The following is a 26201-nucleotide window of genomic DNA, read 5'->3' as shown; positions in this document are numbered from 1 at the left end:
TTATTTATTCATCATTTTATTTGAGGCCCCCCCCCCATCCTCAGATGAAAGTGTATTGTTGTTGTTGTGAAACAACAATTACATATAAAAACGAGACATACATTGAACGTGCATTGCAGTGCTTATGATTTCTTTACCTGTATTATCCCCACACGAAGAAAACATTGAAAGATGGATCCAAAGCGATGAAACTGATCCCCCGCCATTCGAGGTAGCTTTGGAAATAAAAGGCCAGATGCATTCCTTTTCCCCACTCTTTCCCAGGGAGGGATGCAAGGCAGGCAAGCAGCACCAGCTATTATCTCCTAAAGCCCTGCATATCTGCCAGAGTACCCCACTGGCAGCGGCTGACTGGATTCCACGCCTGTGACAAGCGAGTGACAGATCGTTGCAGAGGGTGTGTGTGGGGGTGGGGGGGGGGATCTGTCCATTGAATAATATAGCATGACATTGTCTCTGAAGAATGCATCTCGTGCTTGTACGGCAAAAGCAGCCTGGTTTCATTACAGCATACCGTCTCAGTGACATCCGCTGAGTTAGGGTTATGGATTGGAGGGGTCAGGGTCTATGCAAGGACGTACAAGGCAGGAAAACAACCAGGATATCGCTATTGAAACTAATTACCAACGCAGATGATGACTTTTGGATGAAGCACGCATCAACATTAAGGAAAACTTAAACCCACGACGATCTCCCTGTGAGGTGACAGCAGCCACATCCACCAAGGAATCAATCAATAAGCCATCAGATTCATTACAGTCAATTATTTTTCATTTCCTTTAACCCTCAACCATTTGTGCTTTACTCTGACATTTTGGGAAATAAGGCTGCTTGCTTTCTCACCGGGGGTTAGATGAGAAGATCGATTATCAATTTCATCTCCGGGTGTTCGGTGGAGATGAAAGATGTGTTTAGCCTGGCTTATCACAAAGTCTGCAAGCAGGGAGAGACGGCACAGAGGCTGCAAGATAACAACTCACATTTTGAACGTGTTGGGCTGCAACGTACGATTATTTTCATTATGGATTAATCCCACATTATTTTCTCGACAAATCGATTAATGGTTGAGTCGTTAAAAAATGTCCATAGAAGTTCAATATAATATAAAAAGAAGAAAAGCAGCAAATGTTCACATTTGAGGCGGTACATTTTTGTTCTAAGGACCAGTGTGTAGGAGTTTCTGCCATCTAGCGGTGAGGCTGCAGAATGGATCAAACTAAAACTTCTGCCATGTGCGTAGCGTGTTGGACAACTATGGTGGCCTACGCAAAAACTCGAAAATGGGCTTATGAGTGAATGTTTGGTTTGTCCAATCTGGGCTACTGTAGTAACATGGCGGCGTATCTAGATAAACGGCTCATTCTAACGTAACAAGAACACAGGGAATTCATATGTCCAGGTCATTAAAGACAGCATACTTATATTTTATTCCATTTCTGCCAATTAATTCCTCTAAACACTACACACCATTCCTTTAAAAATGACTGAAATAAAATGATTACACAATTGTCGCTGATTGATTTTCCGTCTTGACTAATTGACCAATCCATTTGCCAGTGATCAGATTTTTCCAATTTCAGTTTTACATGTTGTATATTGACACATGAAATGATGATGTGTTTTGAACAATTAGATTTTGTATTCGATTTCTTTTGTTACTAAAGCGGAAGTGCTTTCCAATCTCTGGACAAAGATGTTTGTTGTCTGCGAACACAAGGTCTGTTCAGTAGCTGGTTTGGAGCTTTAGATAGTATCAAACTTCTGTTTCCACAGTCAAGAATCAACTTTCAATCTCAATTTTTATGTAACAATTGAAGAGTGTATTTCGAGCGCTCTAAAGAAAAAGGACTTTTACCATCTGCGATTCCATGACAAGTGGGCAGCTCCATCAGCTGAGGAGGTCATATGACCAAAAGCAGCAGAAAAGCCTCTGAATGGACCTTGTGTTGAGGTTGTTTTGTTTGCTTTCGAGTTGTTAGCCGGGCTTATTTTCCCTCTTGTTTCCTCCTGCCTCCGCCCTTTGTGCCAACACAGTAAAATGTCAATGAAACACTTAAAGAGTCAATTTTAACACTGATTCAGTGAACATATGGTCCCTATCTACAGAGTGTTAAAGTCACACTGGACATAGTGTTACATTGTTTGAGTAAATTTAACTCTGGTTAGAGTTAATATTTGACACTACACTACACTGAGAAGTGTTACTCAAATTTGACATTATGATGTAAATAACTCTTGTAGTGTTATTTCAATTTGACACTAGGTCTTTTTGAGTGTTAATTAGAATGAACTCTAATCAAGTTACTCTTCATGAGTGTTGGACCTACTTGACACTAAGTGTTGATTAAGAAATTACACCAAATACAGTGTTGCTTTTTAACTGACTCCTGCCAGTGTTAAAACATATTTACTCTTGTATTTACTCCCTTAGTGTAATTCTTACCCAACACCTTATTTTCAATTTACTCCTTTTTAAATCTTCAACAGAACACTTTCAAGAGTTTTGCATTTTCTACTTTACCATGTCAGCTAACACTTCAAACAATAAAACTAAAAATGTTTGCAGGGGAAAAAACAACAAACACCATTATATCCATATCTTAATAACAATTTATTAAAAAATAAAAAAACATTTAGTTTGCATACAATTTGTCATTATCAGTTTAGAGATGCAAGTGTAACTCCCATTTGTGCTACATTGTGCAACAATTAAACTTCACTTTCAGTTTCAAAGATGGAAAAAAAACATTGTTCTTACAAGACATGGTATATTTAGAATAGTAATCTTAACAATGTCTGTAAACACTGAAATATGTGTGTTTACAGTGCATTTAGAGCAGGGATTCCCAAAGTGAGCTGCCTCTAGGGGGTGCGCGAGAGGAAAAATGTAATGGCGGCGCAGTCCTGTCTCCTAAAGATTACGTTCCCCCAAAACTAAAATGCATTCTCAATTACGTTTTACCATGAACGTATTTTCTCCCTGATTACGTTTGTGTTTGACGTATTACAAATACGTTTCTCATCAACATATCTTTTCCATACTCTAGTCTTTATTATTTTTCTGTGATCTGCCTCGCCTCTACCCCGCCACCCACAAGTTGTTGACCCGCGGCCTGTTCCGACGGCTGAAGACCTGACGATCGGGTGCCTCACGGCGGGGACGGCTGGAGACCTTGCGTCCCGGCGCCAACGGGTGAGCGCCCGCCACTCGGAACCATAAAACCAAGTCCCGGATTTCACACGGGGGATATTCTGGAGGTATTGTGACCGGGTGATGTGCCTCGTTGCTGGGGAGGTATGAGCCGAGAGTGGCGGGGTGTTATGGAGGTATATATTACAACTCGGTGTTGTTCCCGTGCGTGGATGAGCGCATTTCTGCCGGAGACAGGCGCGTGTTGTGGTAGTATTCTGACCGCGTAATAGGGAGAAGGAGAGGCGGTGGTGGAGAGGGAAAAAAATGTTAAAGAGATGGTGGAATGTATGATTGGAGAGAGAGAAGCAAAAAAGTTTGACGTAATCCCGGTGTCCAACAACAGTGTCGCTCCGCATCGATGCTTTGTCCGAAGACATCCTGGCTACATTAGTCGGTCGCGTGAAGAAGAGTGAGTTTTACTCTCTGCAAGTAGACGAGTCTACAGATGTGGCTAATCTGGCCAATCTTCTGGTGTACGTCCGTTTTTGTGTTTTTTTATCTTGTAAACAAACGGCACGCGCGAGCAAACTGTTCTCTCATTAGTCCGATTTTTATGCGGCTATAAATAGGCTCTGTTGATTTTTTTTATTTTTTTTAAGGTGTGTGTGTGGGGGGGGGGGGGATTTGGGGTGCGTGAACCCGGTCGGGATGTAGAAGGGGGTGCGTGGCCTAAAAAGTTTGGGAACCGCTGATACACACATCCGAGTACAAGTCCTTTTCACCTTAGAACAAACTGCGCTATCATCTGCAATCTAAGCAATGCAAACAAAAATCTGATTGGCCACTGAAAGAGTTGGGATGTTATTTTGGCTTTAAATATTATGATTATCTGCTGCCTCCAGACATTGTACTGCTGCTGGGAAAACTGGGAAAAACTAAAATCATAGGGTTGTAATTTTCTAATTCTGTAACTATATGTTATATCAAATTTGACTGCAGTTAGATTTAATATTGGATTTTTGATTTGCCACAGATAGTCTTCTATACCAGTAGGTGTTTAAAATACATTTTTAAAGGAGAGATTCACAGATTTCAACCTTTATTTCAATTTATCTGCTCATGATGTAAATCTAACTGCACTCAAATTTGGTATTAAAACATATAGTTGCAGATACAATATTTTAAAGTGACAGCCCTCATGACTCTATTGTAAAGGTCTTGGTTGGAATTCATTAGTATCTTGGCAGATGATAGAAAGTTGTCTCTAAGTTGAATAACAATAACTCTATTTTAACCACAGTAAATGCAGAAAAATCATCCTTAGGAAAACACAAATGACTGAAGTCTTGCATGGCAAAATTTGTATCTTCGTATTGAACAGCCAAATCTGATTTGAGAGACAAAGTTCTGAGTTGAGTACAGCCCTAAAATAAATATATATTTTTCCCACAAGCGTAGAAGAACAGATGTGCTTGAAGAAGAGATATCTAAATTACCTCAGAGCTTCAGTCACCTTTCGTCCGGTTGTGTTCCTTGACATTATAGTCTCCACCAGGTTTCTTGGCCAACGCAGATTTTTCCAACTGTGAAACGATGATTTTTGTTTTAATCAACATGATGGTATCTGTAAAAACAGCAAAAGTGAAATGGCATTATGACCTACAACACAATTCATTCTGAGACACTGAAGTTAAATGTAACACTAACTAGCTTTAGTCAAACACATTAAAGACAGCAATATATAACGCTCACGTTACGTTGAAAAGTGCTTATTCAGTTTAACAGACAGAAAATAAACTATTAAATTAAACTAATTGGCTTTAAAGTGAATCCTATGAGGGCCCATGCACTCAAAGGGAAGGTGTGCTTGAAGAAGAGATATTGATAATATAACAACTCCCCACACACGCATGTGTTAGCTTAAAACTCAGTCAGGTTAGCCCTCTGCTATTCGGTATTTCAAGACACAAAAACAACTGGAGTGTATGTTGAACAACAATATTAAGTTATTCGAATTATTCTTTTCTGCTGAAATGCCAAAATTTGGTTTCAAAAGTGATTTAGAGAAACTTACCAGGCTGTCGAGAAGTGCAAGATGGCGGCACGGTGAAACTCCTGATCCGTTTGAAAGGAGGAGGGGGGCGGAGCTTACCAGAGTACAGAGTTCTTTCCAGAGTACACTTGTCACAGTGAACAATGACATCAACACTGGGGGGCGTTTTACTCTTGCTGTTGTTGTAATAACTCTGAAATAGTCAATGTACTTTGACACTGTATATTATACACTGAAATGTTTAACTCTGATTATTTTCACCAACACTGGCCGATAAATTGGTAGTAATTACTCTTGCCGTTGTTGTAATAACTCTGAAAGAGTCCATATACTTTGACAATGCATATTTGACACTGGGTAATTTACTGTGAAGCAACAGGTGCTGCGGGCTAAAAATATCCTCGACCAATATCTTTCTGAAGGCAGACAGATGAAACTGATATCAAGCAAACTCCCACAAAGACAGCAAAAAAGAAAAGCATATTTCCCAAAATGTCAGGATATTCTTTTGAACTGAACAATGACATTCGTTAGGGTTTTATGCTTCATCCTCGAGTTGCTTCAACAGCATCTGGCTTGCTTTCTATTTGGAGTAAAATGTTCAAAAGTCCATCTGCCAGCTTGTGGCTCTCTAGTTTCCAACTCCCTTCAGACCTGCAGGTGTATAATATCATTACTGTCTGAAGGGCAGCTTAACAGAGAGACATCGAATCCTGCTTGGCTGATATTTGCATTTTGTTAGCTCTTAATTAGAAACGTATGTCACAAACATTGGCGCCTTTTTCACTGTGAACAGTTTTAGCTCCCACGGCAGTCTGACTGTACGAGCGTCCATATTTAGCATGCTAGCTCAGCCATACACATTGTCCAGTTACCCTGATTACTATATACTATATATATACTATACTATATACTATTACTATAGTATAGCATGCAGCAAGTGAAGGATGGCAACAGAGAGCCTGTGCAACCAAAATGTCTTTTTTAAGAATCCTCTAGGTGTCTTGTAACCATTTTTTTGACTGATATATGTAAGAAATTTGAGCAAAAAACTGTAGTTAGTAGATATAATAAAAGTGTTTAATAATTCATAATTAAGAATTCATAATTAGTCATAAACATAAGGGTTTTGGGAATGCATAATTAAGATAAACATAAAGTGATGTAGGATTAGTAGCTAATAAGACATGAAGCTTCTGCCAAGTTTGCAGAAGTGTAGCTTATATACTGAAGGATTATCATAGAAGGGAGTAAGTCATAACTGACAGGATTTGAATGTGTTAGCTGCTCAGGGAGAGAGAGATGTGGAGATAGGTGTATGGAAGTTAGCCAATAGAAATTGAGATAGACGGAAGGGGAGGAGTCGCGAACGAATATGTGGGAGGTTTGATTTAAAATACTTTTTTGCTCTCTCAGGTGAAGGCTCTCAGACGACGGACGTGTTTTTTATACCTGAGGAGCTGAGTTGAGTTTTTTGCAAATGGGGTTTTATTGATTTAATATTTCATAGGAGTATGTACTCCAATGTTTAACTGTAATCGTACTTGCATCAGTGGAATTAAATTCCTTATAATTGTAAACCAGTCTTGGTAGATTTCTTATTGCAGCGTGTCGTCTGCACAAAGCAGCCGGACACACGTGCGCTGGCCTCCTTCTCTGGGGGGTGAGTTTTGGCCTCCACATATACCAGGGTCACATAAGTTACATCAGCCCGTATATGACTACAAATTTCTCCAGCTTTGTCAAGATAGCAAATAAAATGCTCAATCTTGTCCATTCCTTCAGTTTTAACAAAGCAAAAATTACAAACGTGTAACTAATTGATGTGGCTTACTGGTTAAAAAATAAATCATATTGTGTTTGTCAACTGAACATAAATGAAAATCATAGACTGGATATAAAAAGTGGACGTAGTCACAGTGACTTCACCCATTGGTGAGTGAACCACGGTTTTCAATCCTCGAGTTCGGCGTTTTGGCCTTCGCCATCTTGTTTTTTTTTGCAACCACAAGTGACACGAGAGAGCTAAGTACAACTGAACACTGAATGAGACATTTTTAGGTGACCAAAGATTTTACAATTAACTGAAATGAACTGAAAACACACTGTGACAGGGTTAATACTTTAAGTCTAAAAACACGGACAACTCCCAGACCAGACAACGTCGTGCCAATCACAAGATAGCCCAGCCCTAAAGCTTACCCTGTGGTCTATTTGACTCTAAATGGATCATAATTTACTATCATGCTGTATTGAAGAAGACTTGGAACTAGAGATTGAGATCATAAACTCATGTTTACAATGTTTACTGAGGGAATAAATCAAGAGAGAAGTAGGGTAATTTTCCCATTGACTTCTATTCAATCAGACTTATTTTTGCGACCAGAGGAGTCGCCCCCTGATGGCCATTAGAGAGAATACAAGTTTATGACACTTCCCTATTGGCTTCACTTTTCAGACCTGGAGGTTGCCGCCTGATAAAAATAATCTTGTTCCGTATAGAAAAGAAAGTGAGCTAAATATTAACAGTATCAGTGAACATTGACTTTAGTTTGTGTAGTATTTATATGTTTATAAAAAACATTAGAACTAGTTGGGGTCATAGCAAGATATCTTTGAAATACTACAATTGGATCATGGATTACCCCTTTAAACAGTGGAAAGAACAGCGCCATCAGAGCGACTCACCATGTTGAGTTTGAGCTCCATGTTGAGGACTCCTCCACTGTCCAAAACGGGCATCAGGTTGATGGCGAACACGGCTGCCCTGTCCGGTGGGATGGATATGTTTGGACCGAAGAAGACGTAGAAGTGCACGGAGAAGGTGTCCAGCTCATTGCGTAGAGTCGGGCGGATGGGCCAGCACTTGTTGGCGTCGGCCGCGGGGGCGAGGTAAACAACGCCGTCCTCCGAGGTGCGCAGGAGACTGGCATTCTGCGACAGGCTGGGCAGGGAGGCCACCGACAGCGTCTCAGACAGGGAGAAGCCCATCGCCGTCCCGAAAGACTGAGGCATGTTCATGGAGGAGCCGGGCTGTGCTTGGTCCTCGGACAAATTGGACTTGGAGCAATCTAGCCGGAGGAGGAAGACATCACATTCACAAAGGAAATCAATCAAACTGGTTCCAGTATGATGGACTTTTCACTGGCTTGCTGCTTTTTTTTAAAATACACCTTGTTTTATACAAGAATCCCCACCAGGAAGTCCAACAACCAATCCCTGCCATGTCTCAAACAAACAGGCAATAACCAAGAACAGTTATTCTACTTGCGTTGTTATGCACGCTAACTCAGCAACCGGGGCTTTTGCAAATGTTTGAAATGATCCCCTTCGGCTGGTTTCCACAATGTAAACAGCGAGGTATTTTCGGCGCCGTACACTGCTTTTTAATGAGACAAGGATTTGCAGTAATTGCAAACAGTATGCTCTCACTCAACACAAAGCAACCCTGCAAAAAATTATCATTGATGGCAACTGGCAAAGCACCATCGCATACCGCCAATCCCCAAGGGGAGAGGATTTCAAAGGCTTCTGTAGCCTCGTTCATACACAGGGTTGTCTCTGAAAGGGTTTGAAGTGTTTCTTATGTCCGCTCAGGCAGCTGAAGAACTCACTAAAAAATGACTGAAATACCAAATACTGCTGGCTCAAGGCAATTGGAACTCTGGTAGAGACACGAGAAAATCTGTGACAAATCAGCTAAGACACAAACGTACAGTGTATGTTTATGTATGCGTGGGTGGGTGGGAGCGGAGGGGCTGTGTAAACATTCATAAAATTCATAATCCAAAGAACTGGCTTCCTTTTCGCTTTCCTGTCTAGAGTAACACTCTTCGGTTCCCAATCATCTATTGAGGGCAACATACCTGCAGTGACAATACTGCCTGAACGACAGTAATCAATAATAAAGTGAAACCGCTTCCTGTCTAGCCACAGCGACCGCGACGTCTGGGAATGGGGCTGAATTTTGGATGAGGGCCCATTTTTTAATGACCATAACCGATAAGAGGGCGAAAGCATGAGAAGGTGAGGACTCCAGATAGTCTTTCTTTCAACCCACCACCACCCCCACCTCTGAACCTGAGGTGTTCTTCAATTCAAATTCCACAAAAGGTCAAGTAAGATCTGCCTGGCAGGCAGGGGGGGAGAGAAACAGAGTGTGAATAATTAGTGTCTGCGTTGCCATGGCAACAAAGTGCACGGTACAGTGTCCGACGGAGGGAGGGGGTTGCTCCTCAGGGAGAGGACTTCCCACAGATTTGTGAGCCATCCCTGTTTGTGCATATGAATCCCCCCCTTTGGGCTCCAGTCCTCTGTACAACGAGCCTCTTGATGCTCTGACCGTGTCAAAACAGGTTCAAATTAAATTTGTGCCCAACGTATCTGCGACCTCGAACATGTTTTAAATAACATATTTGCTTTGATTCGAGGACAAAACTGCACATAAGAGTCAGTTGGGGTTTTTTTTGTGAGCGCCTCTGCAAATCGACAGCCACACTCCTTTTTACTTTGACTTTTTTGACTTTTGACTTTTTTGACTTTTTTGACTTTTAGATGTTGGTTATGATCTACTTTGAGCCTAATTCATGAGTTTTCAGGTTTATAAAAAACAAAAACCCGATCATCTTAAATTGTTATTGAATTGAACATCAGAAGCAGCAGGAAGAAAAATGATGAACAACGGTGGAAGCAGACTCAGGAAGGAGAATCTAACACCTCGCCAAACACTTAAATAATAATGTTGTTTGATTGGCAAAAATGGTCAAAATGCTCTCATTTACCAAAGACCGTACACACAAAACCCTGATGAGACGAATTAAACACTGCAAGTATTCATACTCCACTTTTAACAGTAATAAAATAATGAAAAAATCATAAATTTACAACCTACCTCAGATTTTTCTGTTAGCCAGATTAGTGATTGTAAATGAAAGCAATGAGCAGGACAGCCCACTATGATAAAACCATGTTTTTCTGCTCCTTTAGATGTTCGTTAACGAACCTATGTAGCATATTATTATTATAACTGTATACAGACACAGGTCTATACTTGGCCCTTGCTGTAATAACTAATGACAGTAAATGGTCAAATAATTTGACTGAAATATTTATATTGGGGTGCCAGCAACCTTATCGAAGGAAAAGGGCAAAGGTCAAGCTACCATTAAGTTTGAGTAGCATAATTCAGTCTGTCATGTTTCAAAGATAAGGTGAATCTCAGAGTCTTTTTAGTTGGGTGTCTGACTTTTTCTAATGAAAAAGAAAGAATGCATATTGCAAGACCGAAATAAAACGCATAAGAATTAAGAAAAAAAAGGACTCATTAATCACATTCTGCGCGTGAAACCCACTCACCAGTGACCTGCACCCCGATGCGGAAGTAGACGTTGCAGTTGCTCGGGTATCTCTCCACCAGGATGTAGTACCATTGTTCCCAGACGGGGACGAGGGTGTCTAATTCACAAGGGTTCACGTCCCTGCAGTCGAGGGCGCTCGAGTTGTGCACCGGCGGCGCCCGCGCTCTTATCTTCAGCACCACGGGACAACTGTCCCTGCTCTTGTTCCTGGTGCTGCAGTTTACCAGCTGGACCTTCACCTTTGATATATAATTGGGGATGAACACTCTGCACACACACACACAGAGCAAAACACACACACAGATGTGTTTCAGGGTGAAATAACAACAACCTTGGCTATACATTATAACAGACAGCAAAATGTAGAGCAGCACTGTGTATGAAATGTATCCAAATTTTTGTTTATTGGGGAAAAAACTTCCCTTAAGAGAGCAGCATGTCTTTGCCGTTGCAGGTTTAATTTTACTTTTATGGTGTTGTGAGACATGCTTCGCTGTTTTTTTAATTACATAAACCCATAGCTCTGCAGTAATGTATTGTGTGAACGTATATTATTTTGCCTGTCTCTTTCATAAAAATGCTGCTACTCTGCAAAGACTGGTGCTTTAATAAGTAAAAAAAATAAATGAAAAATAAGATTTTCACAGTACAAACATAGATCAAAGACTGAAAATACATCAGACGACAAACTTTCTATCAAAATATGCTGTATATTGTTCAAAGAACAAACATTTCAATACCCTTCAAATATTATTAAAGAATTCAAATAATACTGATTCTCCTTCCTTTTGGCACCTTCAGAAGATCACAAACAGCGTCAACCTATAGAACATTCATATTCACAACACTTTAAGTTGACTTTTAGAGAAGAGGAAGCTAATAAAGATGCTCAGACTATAAGCACACACTTGGAAATTGCATCTTTTTCAAATGAAACATGCAAGATAAACTCACAGAGAGGAAGAACTCCGGGAGGTAGACTGTGCACAAATAAAAGTGAATTTTTCACTGAGACTGTCCACGGTTAGGGACACTTTGGTCTGGAAGACTTACTTATAGAGTGCAGATCTGTTATGGATGGGGATCATCTGGTCGATGAAGTATCCAGGATAAAGCACGGAAATCCCAATCAGCCTCTGGACGATGAGCTGAGGTTGGAACAGATACTGGCATTCTTCGGACAAACCCTGCAAAGACAACACAGCAGCGGTTTAACCAGGGCGCTTTAGCGCTTAAGTCACCGATGTTTCTTAAAAGCTGCTAAGGAGGGGATTAGATATCATGCGAGGTGGTGTGTATAAAGCCTGTCAGCCTCCTGGATTAATATCACTCTGTCCTCCCTCTGCTTGCCTGCCACGCAGTGGAACACGCAACCCGTTGTTCCACTCGTGTCATTCTGAACCATTTAACGCTCAATGTGCATTTCTCTGTGAGATGAGCCGAGCGGACCGATCGACTCGGAGGCCGCGAATCATTTCCTGCGCTGCTGAAAAGTTGTTAAAGGAAATGGATGCGCCTTTTCGCACCTGATTCAAAAGGACAGGTGTGAATACCAAATGAGGCCCTTCATTTGCTGTCAGCCGATCACTGACCCCGCCTGCTCCAGCCACAATTACCGTGGCATGTCATTAGTCCGGGAGCTGCCGAGGTGACCCTTTGATTTATTACAGCCTGTCAGTTGGACCTGCACATGCGTCTTGGAGGGGATGTTGTGTTTTAATTAAGGCTCAACCATTAGGACAGAGGTTTAAAGGAGCCAATGTTTTTACACTATGTTGTGTTTAATATCTTTAAACGTCATGCCAAAATATATACAGCCGTTTGTTTATTTCCCCCAGAATTCTTATCTTTTGGCAGGATATTAATGAGACAGTTCACCCAAAAATCTAAACTACGTATTTTTCCTCTTAGCTGCAGTGCTATTTATCAATCCAGATTGTTTTGGTGTGATCTGTCTTGTTTTGGAGATGTCTGCCTTCTCTCCAATATAAAGGGACTACATGGCGCTCGTCTTACGGTGCTCAAAGCGCCAAAAGAAAACCACTTGAAAAACTCAACAGCAATGTCTCTTTCCAGAAAGCATGACCCTGTTACTCAAAATAATCCACAGTCCTTGTTGTGAGCTGCTTCCTGTAAGGGCTATTTTCTTTCTACCATTATTTCCTGCATGAAACTGCTATTTGAGAGAAGGATGACATCTCTACGGCCGATATCTCCAAAACAAGGCCACTCACACCAAAACAATCTATATTGATCAAAAGTACAAAAATATGATGTTTTTTTGTATTTCGGGGTGAACTGTGCCTTTAAAGCCTGTAAAACCCTTTTTTACGTTTGGTAGCCTTGAGAGACCTTAGTCTGTAAGTATTTCTTTATGAAGCATGAAAAGATTTACGAAGATATATTATATTCGCGAATGCTAATCGCGGTTAGCATTTCCCCATTGGAGGTAATGTTAAAATTAGCTTAGAAGCTAGTGAGTCGGACCTGTTGCATGATGTTGTGCCCTAAAAGATGGAGCAATTCCCCCATGCCCTAAATAATTGATAGAGGGCGAAGATGATGTCCCTGTTTTTCTGCTGGGTGACCCAGCTCATCCCCTGATGCCGTATCTCATGAAGGAATACCCCAATGGCGGAGCTAACGTTACATTCATCAGCCCCCACGGCAACAACAGACAACAACACAGAGGAAGCGAGTGATCGACGTGTGTTGACCACATTTATGGACCATAGTCTAGTAAACGTTTACATGTAAGTGTTGATTTTAAAGTAAAGTTGATGTGAGAGAGAGAGAGAGATAGACCCGCAGCGCTGTAACTACGTCTGAAAAATAAAACTTCTAAAATTTTCCATGAACTGTGTCTGTTTGAGTTTATAGAGGAAGATTTTAGAGGAAGATCTTAAGTATCAAATACAATCTTTCATTTTTAAAGACTACTTCATTACTCTGTCGTATTTTTTTTAACTGAGCAAGCAATCCACTTCCTGTTTACACCGTCACGCGCATGCCCAGTGTACGTTAATGGTCACGTGCTGTCCGCCTTCGAAGGCTGCCGTGTGGATGCAGATCAACTTGAGAATAATGCTGAAACTCCCGTGTGGACGGAGATCATTTCTATTTGACAACTCTGCATCAAACTAGACACGGAGTAGTGAGGACATGTTCTGAGACCATGATCTGTTCGGGACCACTCTGGGGTATACGCCGAGCTTCCACTTTATTAGGTACACCTGAACAATCTAATGCAATCCATCGCAATAGTGCAAAAAATGCAACATTTACGAGCTTATGTGCAGCTTTATTAAAGTCTGCGGCCATTTTAAAGTCTGCAGTTAGCGCACATTGTTGCATCGCATTGCAATATATTGAGTTTGTTATGTATTGAATACGCCCGTTATAATGAGACAGAGAGGAATACCTTTCATTATCATTTTAATGCTCACATAGGAAGGATTTATTGCAGGAACAAGCTATTAGATTCTATCAGCTAAGATTACTTAGAGTGTTTGGTCTTTAGATAAAGAATGATACTCATTCACAAAACATATGACCATTTCAATTAGTAACTAATATGTAAGGAAAAAAGATACTTAATTGCAGTTTTTAATGACTGTTTTTTTCTATATTTACAGACTTGAACTGAGACCCCATTATACTGACTGGCAGACGACGCTGACTGGCCAATATCCAGCATTTAATGAAAAGCTAATATATCATATCAAAGCTTGATTTTAATGAGCATCATAAAACGGTAAGATCTTTTTTAAGCAATGGATGATAAGAGAGAAGAAACCCCTCCAGAATTGTGATGGATTATATTGATTGCAAGTTAGTCTTTTTTTTCTACCGCCCTTATTTCTATTAATATGTTACTACAAAAACTAACTAGTCACCATAATCCTGAAACAAGATAAGCTGGTTGCCCTACACTCCAGTGACGTTGTACCAACAAACGTCTAAAGCAGGGGTCTGAAACTCCCGGCCCGCCACGTAATTTTATGTGGCCCGCGAATCCGCCAGCAAAAAAAAGAAGTAATTTATTTAATTTATTTTTTTAAGTTAGACTAATAATAATAAAAATATCCCCATAGTCGAAATTATGAGATAGAAAGTCGAAGTTATTGGATAGAAAGTCATAACTATGATAGAAAGTCATAATTCTGAGATAGAAAGTCAAAATTATGAGATACTTAAACACAGTCATAGAAGCAGCTCTTTGGCTTACTGTACATTTAACATGGAAATGTATTGTGAGCACATTGAAGACTACTTTAAACTGTGAATGCACGAGTAGTTACATTTACAACCGGCCCTTTGCGGGCGACCATGATGCTGATGTGGCCCGGAGTGAAAATGAGTTTGAGACCCCTGGTCTAAAGGTACAAAGATGGTGGCATTGGTAAACATCTTCGATAATTTATTGCTTGTATCACTTCGCATTTATTTCTTATGTATTTTCCTCTTCACATAATATCTAATCCGATATGATACACCTTGATAAGCAGCAAGAAAATGGGAAAAGCATCCCAATGTTGCTTTTTGTCTTCTTAAAGGTGCAGTGTGTAAGTTCTGGCCATATGCTCCATAGGTGGCAGGACTTTACCTTATCCACTGGGTCCATACAATCTAAATTTACAGTCATCAGTCATTCAAAACAAAAAGAAGCCAATTACTAACTAACAGCAGGGCAAGAATATGCAAAATTCGACCAAACTGTTGAAACTCTGAGAGCAAGTTAAAAAAAACGTTAGCCATCTATGTGTTTACCGTGACAGTAACCGGGGCTGTACACTTCATTGTATGCTTTGATAGTTTGTTTGTTGGATTAGAATTAAAAGTGGCAGAACCGACTCATATTTCTATACTGTCCTCGCAGCCACCAGGAGACTATTTTTGAAGGGAGCAGAGCATGTGTCAGCTCCGGGGGAGACGGCTCTCCAGTTAGCCTTTAGCTAAAACAACTTGCATTCAGCCAGCGCAAAACCAACAGCGCCTATAGGGGTCTGATCCTGGGGGACTGCCTGGACTCCCCCCTGGATCCAGAATTGTTTTCTTGCCGCCGTTACACAGGTTAGACCCAGAGCCAGCCCGCTGTGACGGCGGGCGCTGGGGTTTGAGCTAGCTGTGTGCAAGTTGCTGTAGATAACTGCTAACTGAAGGTCCGTCTCCCAGAGCTCTACTTCTCCATCCTCTCATGTCGGTCTAAGGTCAGACTGGATGCTAGTGACTCACTATCGCCTCTCGAGGTACAAGTGGTGTTACAAGACAGGACGGGCTGAGGCTAGCTGGTTAGCATGCTAATTCCAGTAGCTACGTCTGTAACACAATACATCGACATCTTTGGCACAACATCTCTTTATATTTTGTTGATAATGTTGACATTGTTTTATCTTTTAAACCAAATTTCTGGCTTTTATGAGGTAAGACTAAATTAGATAAATGCGTTTAACAATTATTAATTCCAAGGAAGATTACAGGTCAAATAATTCTCGGAGAGATATGCCAGAGTGAAATATATCAAACACAGCTAATCTTGACTCTCCAATTTTAGCAAGCCAAAGAACATAATGAAAATGATGTATTTGACAGAAAATACAGTTTTATCATCGCTTCTTTGTTCTTAGTTGCCAAATCCTTATGCCCTCTGTGCGCAGGATTGCTCAAGTTCGGTATTTGACTGATATTGTTATAAATGCAGCGTGCATTCCCCTGCTTGGCTTGCATTGCTTACACCCGTGTTGTCCTCTCTGAACTGATAACATCACATCTTGGTTGTTTAAAAAAATAAAAATGCTTCAGAAAGGAGAATGCAGAAAAGAGGTTATTTCCATCTATACGGTGTGTCATTTTAGGCCGGTCATATTTGAGCCACGGCAGCTTCTATTCTCTGTGCACCCCAAAGCAAACCAATTATTTTTGCACATGCGAGGTTGACACCAACTTTTGATGATATTTTTGATTGTTGTGTATTCCAGGTGCACTTGTGCCAGCCAGTGGAAACCACAAAGGAAGCACAACTGAACACCATGCCAGTGACAAATAAATTGCCTGAAAATGGAAATCAGCAGGTGCTTTTATGTGGCCAAATAGAAGGACATGATGAGATGGAGGAGAAAAAAAGAAGCTCTGCAGAGCAAGCACAGAATACTAATCCAAACCATCACAAACATCAGTTTTATTATAATCTTTTCTATCTTACAGAGGAGGTAAGTAACCGTGAAGAAAATATTATAGATGTAGATCCCACTGAAGTTATCGGAAACAACGCTTTCCACATTAATAAGCTTTGGTTTTATCAGTCTCTAACAGACTGGAACTTTTCATTTGCTACTCCAAACCGCTGATCCTCCGCGCTAGCAGTGTGGCTCTAGGGTTGGCTATGTACAGCTCTTGAAGCTATAGCTACGAAAAATGATGCGCTTTTGGTATCTGTTAGACATCCAACAAAATCAATTTGTTTGTAATCCACATAATCATGAATGAGAAAGTATAAACAAAAATACGGTCTACCCAGATAACCGCTGTTCATGTGTGTGAAATGAGAAGTCAATGTAGATTAATTTCCTACGTAACTTCTGTACTTAATTAACGTTAATTCTGTAATTGTTTTAACCCAAACCACAATCTTTTCCTAAACCTAACTAATTTGTTTTGTTGCCGAAAAGTCACCAACTGTTTCAGAAATCGTTTCCTAAAGCTTACCAAGTAGTGCTGTTGCCTAAACCACCTGAGTTGTTTCCTGTGAAGATAAAAGTTTATATTGAAAAGACTGTATGCATGCAACGAGCAGAAATTGATATGTGTTGGTGGACTTTCGTAAGAGAACGCACAAAAAATGACTTTTTCATGAGATATCTGTGAGGATTTATGTCGATCTCTGCTGTGTTTCCCTCAGTAGTGTCCTCCTAAGAGTCCCGCCCACTGCCGCGCCTCTCCCCGTAGGCACAGCTGTGCCTCATCTCCGGTGATCGCCTCCAGCTGACATAAATACTCCTGTCACTCTCAACCCAGTTGTCAGTCCGTCCGTTTACCTACCTGGTATTCCGACCCGTGAGTAGTCCATTTGTTACTCTCTGAAGATCTGAAACTAACGTTGCCTCTCGTTTTTTCGACCTGCCTGCCGTACAGTGTCGAGCCTCGGGTTTTCACCTGTACGAGGAAGCCTTCCAGTTCGTTCCTCGGAGATCAACTGTTTAGTCTTGGCGTTCCTGTGTCGAGCCTCGGGTGTCACACAGACGGTCCAGCCTGTCTGCCAGCCGCGGACGCGGACCGGCCACTTCCCGGCTAAGATCCGAGCGGAGCGCGAGGACGCGCCGCCGTATTGACGTTGACAGTTTTCCTGTCAGCTTCGTCTGCCGCTCCGCAGGATTAGCCACTTTCTGGCTTGGAACCGGCCGGAGGCGTGAAGACTCCTCCTATTGACTTTGTCCATTTCCTGTTTCTTCCCTTGACTGAGAGAAATAAACGAACCTTGGTTTTGAAATAGAACTTTGCTGTCTGAGTCTGCATTTGGGTCCGTGAAACACCCCACATCATAACAATATCAGACAAACCGTTGTATGAGGATACTTGTGTCTTTCGGTTCACCACTTTAGTCCATACTGACAAACTCATGAAATTTTGTCCGTACATTCATAGTCCTGTTGGGGTCTGACCATATGGCTTCAACATGTGCTGTGAACAAAGAGAATAAGGCCTTCACTTTGTCAAGCAAAGGTTTCATCATGATTTGTAGTTTGATGAGAGCAAAGGAATGTCACACTAGGGTGTAAATTTCTCCCCCCCCAAAAAAACCATGGTCACCTGAATGCACTGCTGCAATCTCATTGGCCGAAGGCCAAGAGACCCCAGGACCCCTGTGGTTCAACCACTGTTCTACAAAACTGCCTGCAGATCACACCTCAATGCCCTTTTCCAACAATCCCTACGGGGTAACAGGAGGCACGCAAACACTCTCTTCGCCCCGGACCTGCACGCTTTTTCCCTTCGACCTCCGTCGAACAGGGAGCACACAACGCTCTCTTCGCCCGGACCCCCCGTCCAGGCCACAGACGATCCAGCTTTCCCCGCCAGCGCGACGCTGGCCACGAGGAAGCAACGGCCCTTCACCCCGCCTCAAACCCTGTCAGGTCACAAGCCATTTCGCTGGACGAAACAGCCGTGTTCCACGTTGAGTAAAGGCACACTCAGCCCGCGATAACAAATCCGCTTCAGCGATCCGTTCTCCGCTTTTTTGCTTTTCTTTTGGTGCACACATTCCGGCGAAGGAAAGACGACCAAGCCTCCCTCCTTCACCGACGATTCCCGGTAAGACGCACGGACCACGGCGTCAGCCGAAGTTAGATCACCCTCCCTGCAGCGAGGATAGATCACGTCTGCGTTTCGCTCCAGAGCGAGCTCACGCCACGACAACACAGCGCCGGCAAAGCCGCGTTGCAAGCAAGCTCCCCCTGCTCCCCCTTCCTGACGAGGAAACGGACCACTTTGCCACGAACACACTTCAACGTTGCAACGACGCATCGACAAGTAAGATTCTTGATATCTAGGCGTAGCTTAGCTTAAATTAATTTAAGTTTAATTCAGGTCATTCATTTATATGTTGATATTCCCGTGTTTTTGTGTGTTTGTTACTGTCGCGTGATATTGAGATATTGCGCAATCATTACGGAGCAGAGAAGCTCCGCTGTATTTGTGTATTAACTATGACTGTTTGCTTGGGATTTATTTGTTTTATTTTCATTTGTTTTATTACACTTCGTGTGGTATTCTCTCCTCATTAAATCAGCTCTGTGAGTGAAGTGTGGAATCTCGGCTATCGTACATAACTGCTGGCAGTTCTACCGACAACGGCACGTTGTGTACGATACGGCCAGCGATCCCCATTCTCACTGCAACGCGGACCGCACGCAGAAGTTTGATTCATGACCCCCACCTTTGCTCTCTTTCTTATCTCTGCCCCTGGGGAAACCCCGTTCAAACGATCGCCTCACAACACATGTGTGCATCGGCACACGTGATTACATACAGCAGTCCCACCGCCATTTTGCCCGAGTTACTCGACTCCGCCATCTGGTGGTAGTTTAGCTGTAGTATCTTAAGGCCCCTCCCCTTTTGGCCCGCGTCACTCGACGCCGCCATCTTTGTAGTCTTTAGCGGTAGCTGTAAGACTCTCCTTCCTTTTCACCCACAGACCCACACATACACACACACACAGACATACCCCCTCATCCATTTTTATTCATTCTTTAGTTTAGGCATATAAAATTGTATGATACGTTTGTTGGTTGCAATATTAATTGATTTGATCATTTATTATGTTGATCTAATAAACTCTGTTATACTTTAAGGAGCAGTCGTCTGTGATTGCTTGTGCATATGTATTTGATAAACCTGTATGTAGTAGCCTGTGCTCGAACTTAAAAACCTTCACTGTCACAGAATGTATAGTCATACGCAGACTATTGACATTATGAGTGACTACTAATTATGAGACTTAGTTTTATCATTTGGTTATTGGTCCCTGTTCGCAGGGTGGTGCCCCGTTGTTATTAATAATCATTAATAATTGTTACATACATCAATAATTCTATTGATGTCAAGAATTCAGTTTCTTAAATGCTGATAACCCAAACACGCTCCTTTAGTTCCCAACAGTCCTTTAGAATTTTTGTCATCCTCTGACATTTCCTCTCGCACCTCCATGAGATTGACATTTTTGGCAATTCGTGAATGTCTCAACAGCTCCAGTATTAGATGGATTGCCATGAAATTTGGTACGGACTTTCATGGTGCCTGGAGGACGAATCCTACTGACTATGGTGATCCCCTGACTTTTATCTAGTGCCGCCAGCAGGTAAAGTTGTTCACTTATGCAGTGAAATACCTCAACATCTAGTAAATAGATTGGCGTAAAACTTTTGCCTGGGGCGTGACTTTTCCCCTTGTGCCTCCATGAGGTTTTTGTGGTTTTGAGTGAATGGATGGCCATGAAATGTGGCTCAGACATTCATCTAATTACTTTGGCCAATATCAGGTCAAAGTTATTATAATTTAAATTAATTTGGCCAATGAACTGAACTAGAAAATGTATTTCCTGCTGAAAATGCGTTGGAATGCTGAAAACTGAAATTAATCGCAAAAACATTGCTGAAAATAGATATACAATTCAAAAACAAATTGCAAAAAGCTTAATAATTCAAAAAGTTTAAAGATTACAAATATGAAAAGTCATATCACACCTCTCCTAAAAGAGCTGAACATTTTGATATTTGAACAGTTTCTGTGGCTTAAAAAAATTCATCAGTGGTGATATTTGTAGTAGTATAAGTTGTAGTAGAAGTATTATTAGTAGACGTATTAGTAGCATTAGAATAAGTACTAGTAGTAGTAGTGATATTTGTAGTAGTAGTAGTAGAAGTATTATTAGTTGTAGAAGTATTAGTAATTAGAAGAAGTAGTAGAAGACGTAGTATCAGTAGTCATCGTAATAGCTGTAGTATTGGTCGTAGTATCAGTAGTCATAGTAATAGCTGTAGTATTGGTCATAGTATTTAATATCACAGTAGTAGTAGTGGTACTAGAAGCAGTCGTACAAATAGCTGTAGTAGTATTACTACTTTTAGTAGCATGAATAGCAGTAGTAGTTGTAGCAGTTGTCGTATAAGTAATAGTAGTAGTGGTAGTAATAATGTTGATGGTAGCAGTAATAGTAGTAGCAGTAGTAGTAATACTATATTAGCAGCAGCAGTAGTAGTTGTCGCAGTATTAGTAAGCGCATTCATTTTTTTTAACAAAAAAGCCAAATTTTGAGCTTGTTTAAATACAGTTCATCCATGGGGCTTTTATTTTGAAAGGGTGGTGCTGGGTGGGGGGGAGAGGGGGAGAGGAGACATAATCATAATGTCTGACACACATAAACAGAGGTTATTAAATGCCTGGCTTCATCACAAGCATTTCAATTAGAATTCACTCTTAGGGCTTTTATTTTGAAATAGGGTGTGTGTGTGTGTGTGTGTGTGGGAGGGGGCTCCTCTAAAAGTCTCTAAGACCTGAATGACTGTATGAGAGAGAGACACAGACAGGGAGAGAGTGAGAGAGAGAGACTGATATCTCTGGCAAACTTTCTCATTTGGAGATTGTACTATGTTTTATCTTTTACAGCTTACATGACTTGTCCTGCTCTGCCATATCTTTCCTCGCCTCTCTGTCTTGTGTCGCGGTGTGTGTAAATGTCACTCGAATCAGGAAACTGATCAGAATACCCATATTTGATTGGCCAAGCTGCAACACGTAACAGCTGCAACAAATCATGTGTGTGCGGCTTTTATTTTAAAATGGGGTGTGTGTGTGTGTGGGGGGGGGATCCTCTAAAAGTCTCCAAGACCTGAATGACTGTATGAGAGACACAGAGAGAGAGAGAGAGAGGGAGAGAGGAGTGCATGTGTGTCTGTGAGACTGGATGTTTACCAACATCACTAATTGGCTCAATCGCAAACACCTGTGTGCCTGAAGCCATTTCATGGAGATAAAACAGGGAAACACCTCTCAAACAAATCCTCAAAACGCCCATAACCGTAGCTCCTATTGCTCCGATATTAATAATTGAGAGGAAGGATGACTTAAGAAACAGATCCTGTAAAAATTGTGTCTGTAGTGTAACAAATGTGGCTTAACTGGCGATCTAGAAATGGGGTACCGTGTTCTGTGGAAGATGTTTTTGAAGCAAAATTGAACATTGGTCTCTATGGAGCAGAAAGTCGGTTTTCCTCTCAATTAACGGCTTCTGTGTCAAATGTGGAAATCTGTGGGATTCCACAGTCATTTTTCTACGACAAGGACAATATTAGCTACTTTTACATCCAGAAATTATGCATGAAGAGTGAAGATTGTGGACACAGTGGCAAAACACAAATGTTTTTTTCACAAGAATCTCAAGCTGCTCTTCACTCTAGCGGTGACTTCACGAACGCTAAGCTGCGCAATACACACCCATTATAAAGTCAGAAAAGGGCTGAAAAATCATAAAAGTTAAATTGCTGCAGTTCAAAAAGTTTAAAAGATATTGGAAAGTTGAATTATGCGGCAATAGTTCAGGGTTTTCTCAACATTTGAAAGTTGACATGGTGACGAACAAAATGGCAAACTTGAAGTTTCAAAACCACATTCCACAAACCAATGGGTGATGTCACGGAGACAACGTCCATTTTAGATAGTCTATGCTCTCGACTCTTAATTATTTTTTGAAGGATTGATCTGGTGGTAATTTAGGCAGTAAAAGCAAATAAAAAAACACCATCTACAGAACACAGCTTTTTTTTAACAGTTTGTTTATAAGTGGACCTCTGGGAGGTGCAGTGCAGAAACAGAATGACCAATGCTAGCACCAATATTTCCTAAATCACATCTCAGTGATTCAAATTCTAACACATAGCCATGATGTTCACTGGTGATAGATGTTCAGGCTCACCTTGACTGAGATCTTGCCTTCATCCTTGGGCAAATGTGCAGCTAGGAACCAGTCTCCAGGGAGCGGGCTGGTCACGTTGAATGCTCCTGTGGTGCGGTTTGGAAGAGTCCAGGTGAGAGTCACAGCAAAGGATCCTGGTACAACCGTGTCCCGAGGGAAGCGGGTGTACAGGGGGTTGATTACTGGAGGAGCACCAGACCTGAAGTACCTGTTGACCACCAACACAAAATGCGATCGCTGTTTGGCCCTAATATTTCTCACATACAACACAGGCATCTGCCGAATATAGAAATTCATCCATAGGAGCAGCTGACAGCATGAGCACAGATGGCATCTTCTGTTTGGAAATGTGAAAAAATTCAAATCCGAAACATTAATAATCATATCTAGCCCTACGTATTTGAATGTGATAACCATGCCCATGTTCAGTCACAGCATCACAGGGACACAGAGGAGTCACCTGAGATGCCAGCTCTCATCACAAACACTTACCAATATGATAAATATAGACAGGAAAAATTAAAAGTTAAATGCAGCTCATGCTTTAACAGCAGTCCCCTCCATATGCCGAGTAATAGCTGACACTGCTCAGTGTTGAACCAGCTGCTATAACCCTTTTCCCCCAAAGGCAATGTGTATAAGATGCTTATTGTTATCCATTTATACCCTAGAGAAGGAGCAGACTTCAACTTCTAAGTGTTTAAATCCAACAAGAGAAAGGCTTTAAAGTCGGGTACAAAGTCATCGTCTTACACGGTCACGTTGCGGTTCGGGCAGCTATCTCCAAACGTGCCCCCTTGCTCCTTGAAGGTGATGAGGTTCCATACGGCCATCATGGTGTCGTCAGGCACATTGAAGTGGAACAGCTCCACGCTGGCGAAGGAGTTGAAAGCGTTCAGCTTACGAGGCGTGCGGGTGAAGTATTCGGTCACAAAAAGGCAATCTGTGGGGAACAGAACCAGAGGAGTCTCCCTGAAGAAAATCATCATATAGCTTTTGAATCCAACTGTTGTGACAATCTTAATTTCCATGATTGCAGTAAACACGAGTGTTCCTCTTTATGTAAAAGTATCCAGAATCATTTGAGACGTAAAACCTCATATCACAAGCAACAGTTACATAACGTGTTATTCTGGTTCTCAGCATCGTTCGTGGGAAAGGATGATCGGCGCCAGACAAAAAGTAATTAATCTCTCAAGCATACCAAAACATTTCCGTACTTGGGGCTGTGTCCTATCAGAGGGCAAGAGGTCAAAATAGCATAACTACATGTCCTAAATTAGGAGTCCAGATGTGTCCTGTTTTGATTCAACAGACAGGTTTGATTGATGAAACACAGCTAAAGGGGCGTGAAACTTGACTATAAGAGTGATCTGTGTAAAGCAGTACAGGGGAGTCGTTTCAATATACTGAACTTGTTGATGTTGGCTTGATCTTATTAAAACACTACCCACTGGATTGCAACCCCAGTTTGCCATCTCATCTCGTCATTTTGCCACAACAATATGTGCGGGGATAAATGTCAGGAACACACGAGATATCCTCATCAATAAAATAAAAAGTGCTCCCTATATTTGATTGACATGATTAAGAGTCTTAGGGCTGTACTTAGTCACAGCACTGCTCTGAGCTTTGAGTTCACCATGTGTTAGCGTGTTAAAATATTCCCAATGTTAATGCTAATGTCCTATTGTTAAGCAGCTATAGTGTTAACCATCTTAGTTTGATGTGTTTGCTAATTTGCGCAACACAAAAAAGTTCAGCAACAGTTCATTTGTATTTATTAAAGCACAATATAAATAGAACAATGTTCTTCATATAAAAACATAATCTCCTTTTCCTTCTTTAAATGCCGTTTTCAAAGCCACACAGGAGCCGGTTTCAGGAGATCTGCCATATTTTCAAGCTGGACATCTGTAAATAAAACAAGTATTAAAAAACATAGACTTTTAGACCAGTTTTGAACCTCTTCACCGGAGACCATAGACGTCTTTTAAATATGTTTTGAACGGAACGATGCTGACCTGGATATTACACAGTATATACTATATTTTATAATGTTGGGCTACAGGGACAGTCCACAAAGAAAGTGTCTCCATTAACTAACACACGTGTCTAAGTTTACCGTTCATAACATGCACCGCTATACAAGCTAACATGCTAAACTACAAGCTAGCAGCCTCGCCCGCATGATGAGCATTACATGATATTAGTGGTATGGTAATGATATTTCGGTCTGCAATATTGGAATAAAGTAGTTCAAGTACTTACAGAGTATGTCGTTAGCGTGAAGCCTCGTTTATTCCGTCAGCTCGTTCACTTCGCTCATGAACTCAGTAAGCTCTAGCTAGCTAGCTCAAATAGTGCCGTGTTTGTTTCCAGCCAGCCTCTACCTTAGAAAAATGCAAGAGTTCATGCGCATGCGTATTCCAGCAGTAAACACTGAGTTGTATTTTAGTGAACATACAGACATAATGTGCTCTGCTCTCATTATGATGTCCTGGGAGCTTCTTGTTGACAGCACAGTCTATAGTTCTATATTTACAACGTTTTATATGAGACATTGAATGCGTTGAAATCACGTCTCCGTGTAGACCACATATGAACGGACAGCGTAATATGATTTTGGAGAAATACGTTTAAAGCAGTGGCGGCTGGTCAATAGAGGCCCATGGGGCCTGGCCCCACCATGAGCCACACAAAGATAAATTATAATAATCATAAATTATACAAATTGTCAATATTTGTGTTTTTGAACTATGGAATGTACCCAGTAATGTGTGTAACATATGATATCTGCGCAAAATATATGCTTTTCCTGCTCGTCCTCTCCGCCTGTGTGCTCGTCTGCTCGTCCTCTCCGCCTGTGTGCACGACACTCTGAGAACGAGCAGCTTGGGGGGCCTAATCGTTTTGGCCCAAAAGAGGCGGGTCTATGAAGCAGTTTAGCCAATTGCTGATTAAAGATATAAATGAGTGACATACAATTTAGTCAATCAGTGCCCTCAAATAGATTCAGAGTGGGGCCAGAACGATCTGGCCCCCCTAGCTGCACGTTCTCGTCAGGAGAAGTCTCTGCAGGCGAGCGCCCGCACCAGCGCCGAGCAGTACTCCTCCAAGACTCGTTTGAGAGGAGAACTTTGGCGGAGATTCTGCAGCCAAAGAGCTGATATCAGATCAGCCTGACCT

The 26201-nt window shown here is 41.5% G+C and overlaps 1 protein-coding gene across 1 annotated transcript in view; it reads right to left on the bottom strand.

Moving 5' to 3' along the window:
- The window catches only part of tmem8b (transmembrane protein 8B), a 66428-nt gene extending 43305 nt beyond the window's left edge, over positions 1–23123 (bottom strand). The window contains exons 1-4 of the mRNA XM_079271067.1: positions 23013–23123; positions 11597–11730; positions 10542–10810; positions 7875–8257 (exon numbers count right to left, since the gene is read on the bottom strand). Of these exons, the coding sequence (XP_079127193.1) occupies positions 7875–8257; positions 10542–10810; positions 11597–11631 (687 nt within the window). The 5' untranslated portion in view covers positions 11632–11730; positions 23013–23123. The remainder of the gene's footprint in view (positions 1–7874; positions 8258–10541; positions 10811–11596; positions 11731–23012) is intronic.
- Positions 23124–26201: the final 3078 nt, after the last annotated feature.

Source organism: Melanostigma gelatinosum (genome assembly GCF_949748355.1).
Source record: "Melanostigma gelatinosum genome assembly, chromosome: 6".
Classification (NCBI taxonomy): Eukaryota; Metazoa; Chordata; class Actinopteri; order Perciformes; family Zoarcidae; genus Melanostigma; species Melanostigma gelatinosum.
Note: the sequence above shows the minus strand (reverse complement) of the source record. Positions and strands in the feature narration are given on the sequence as shown.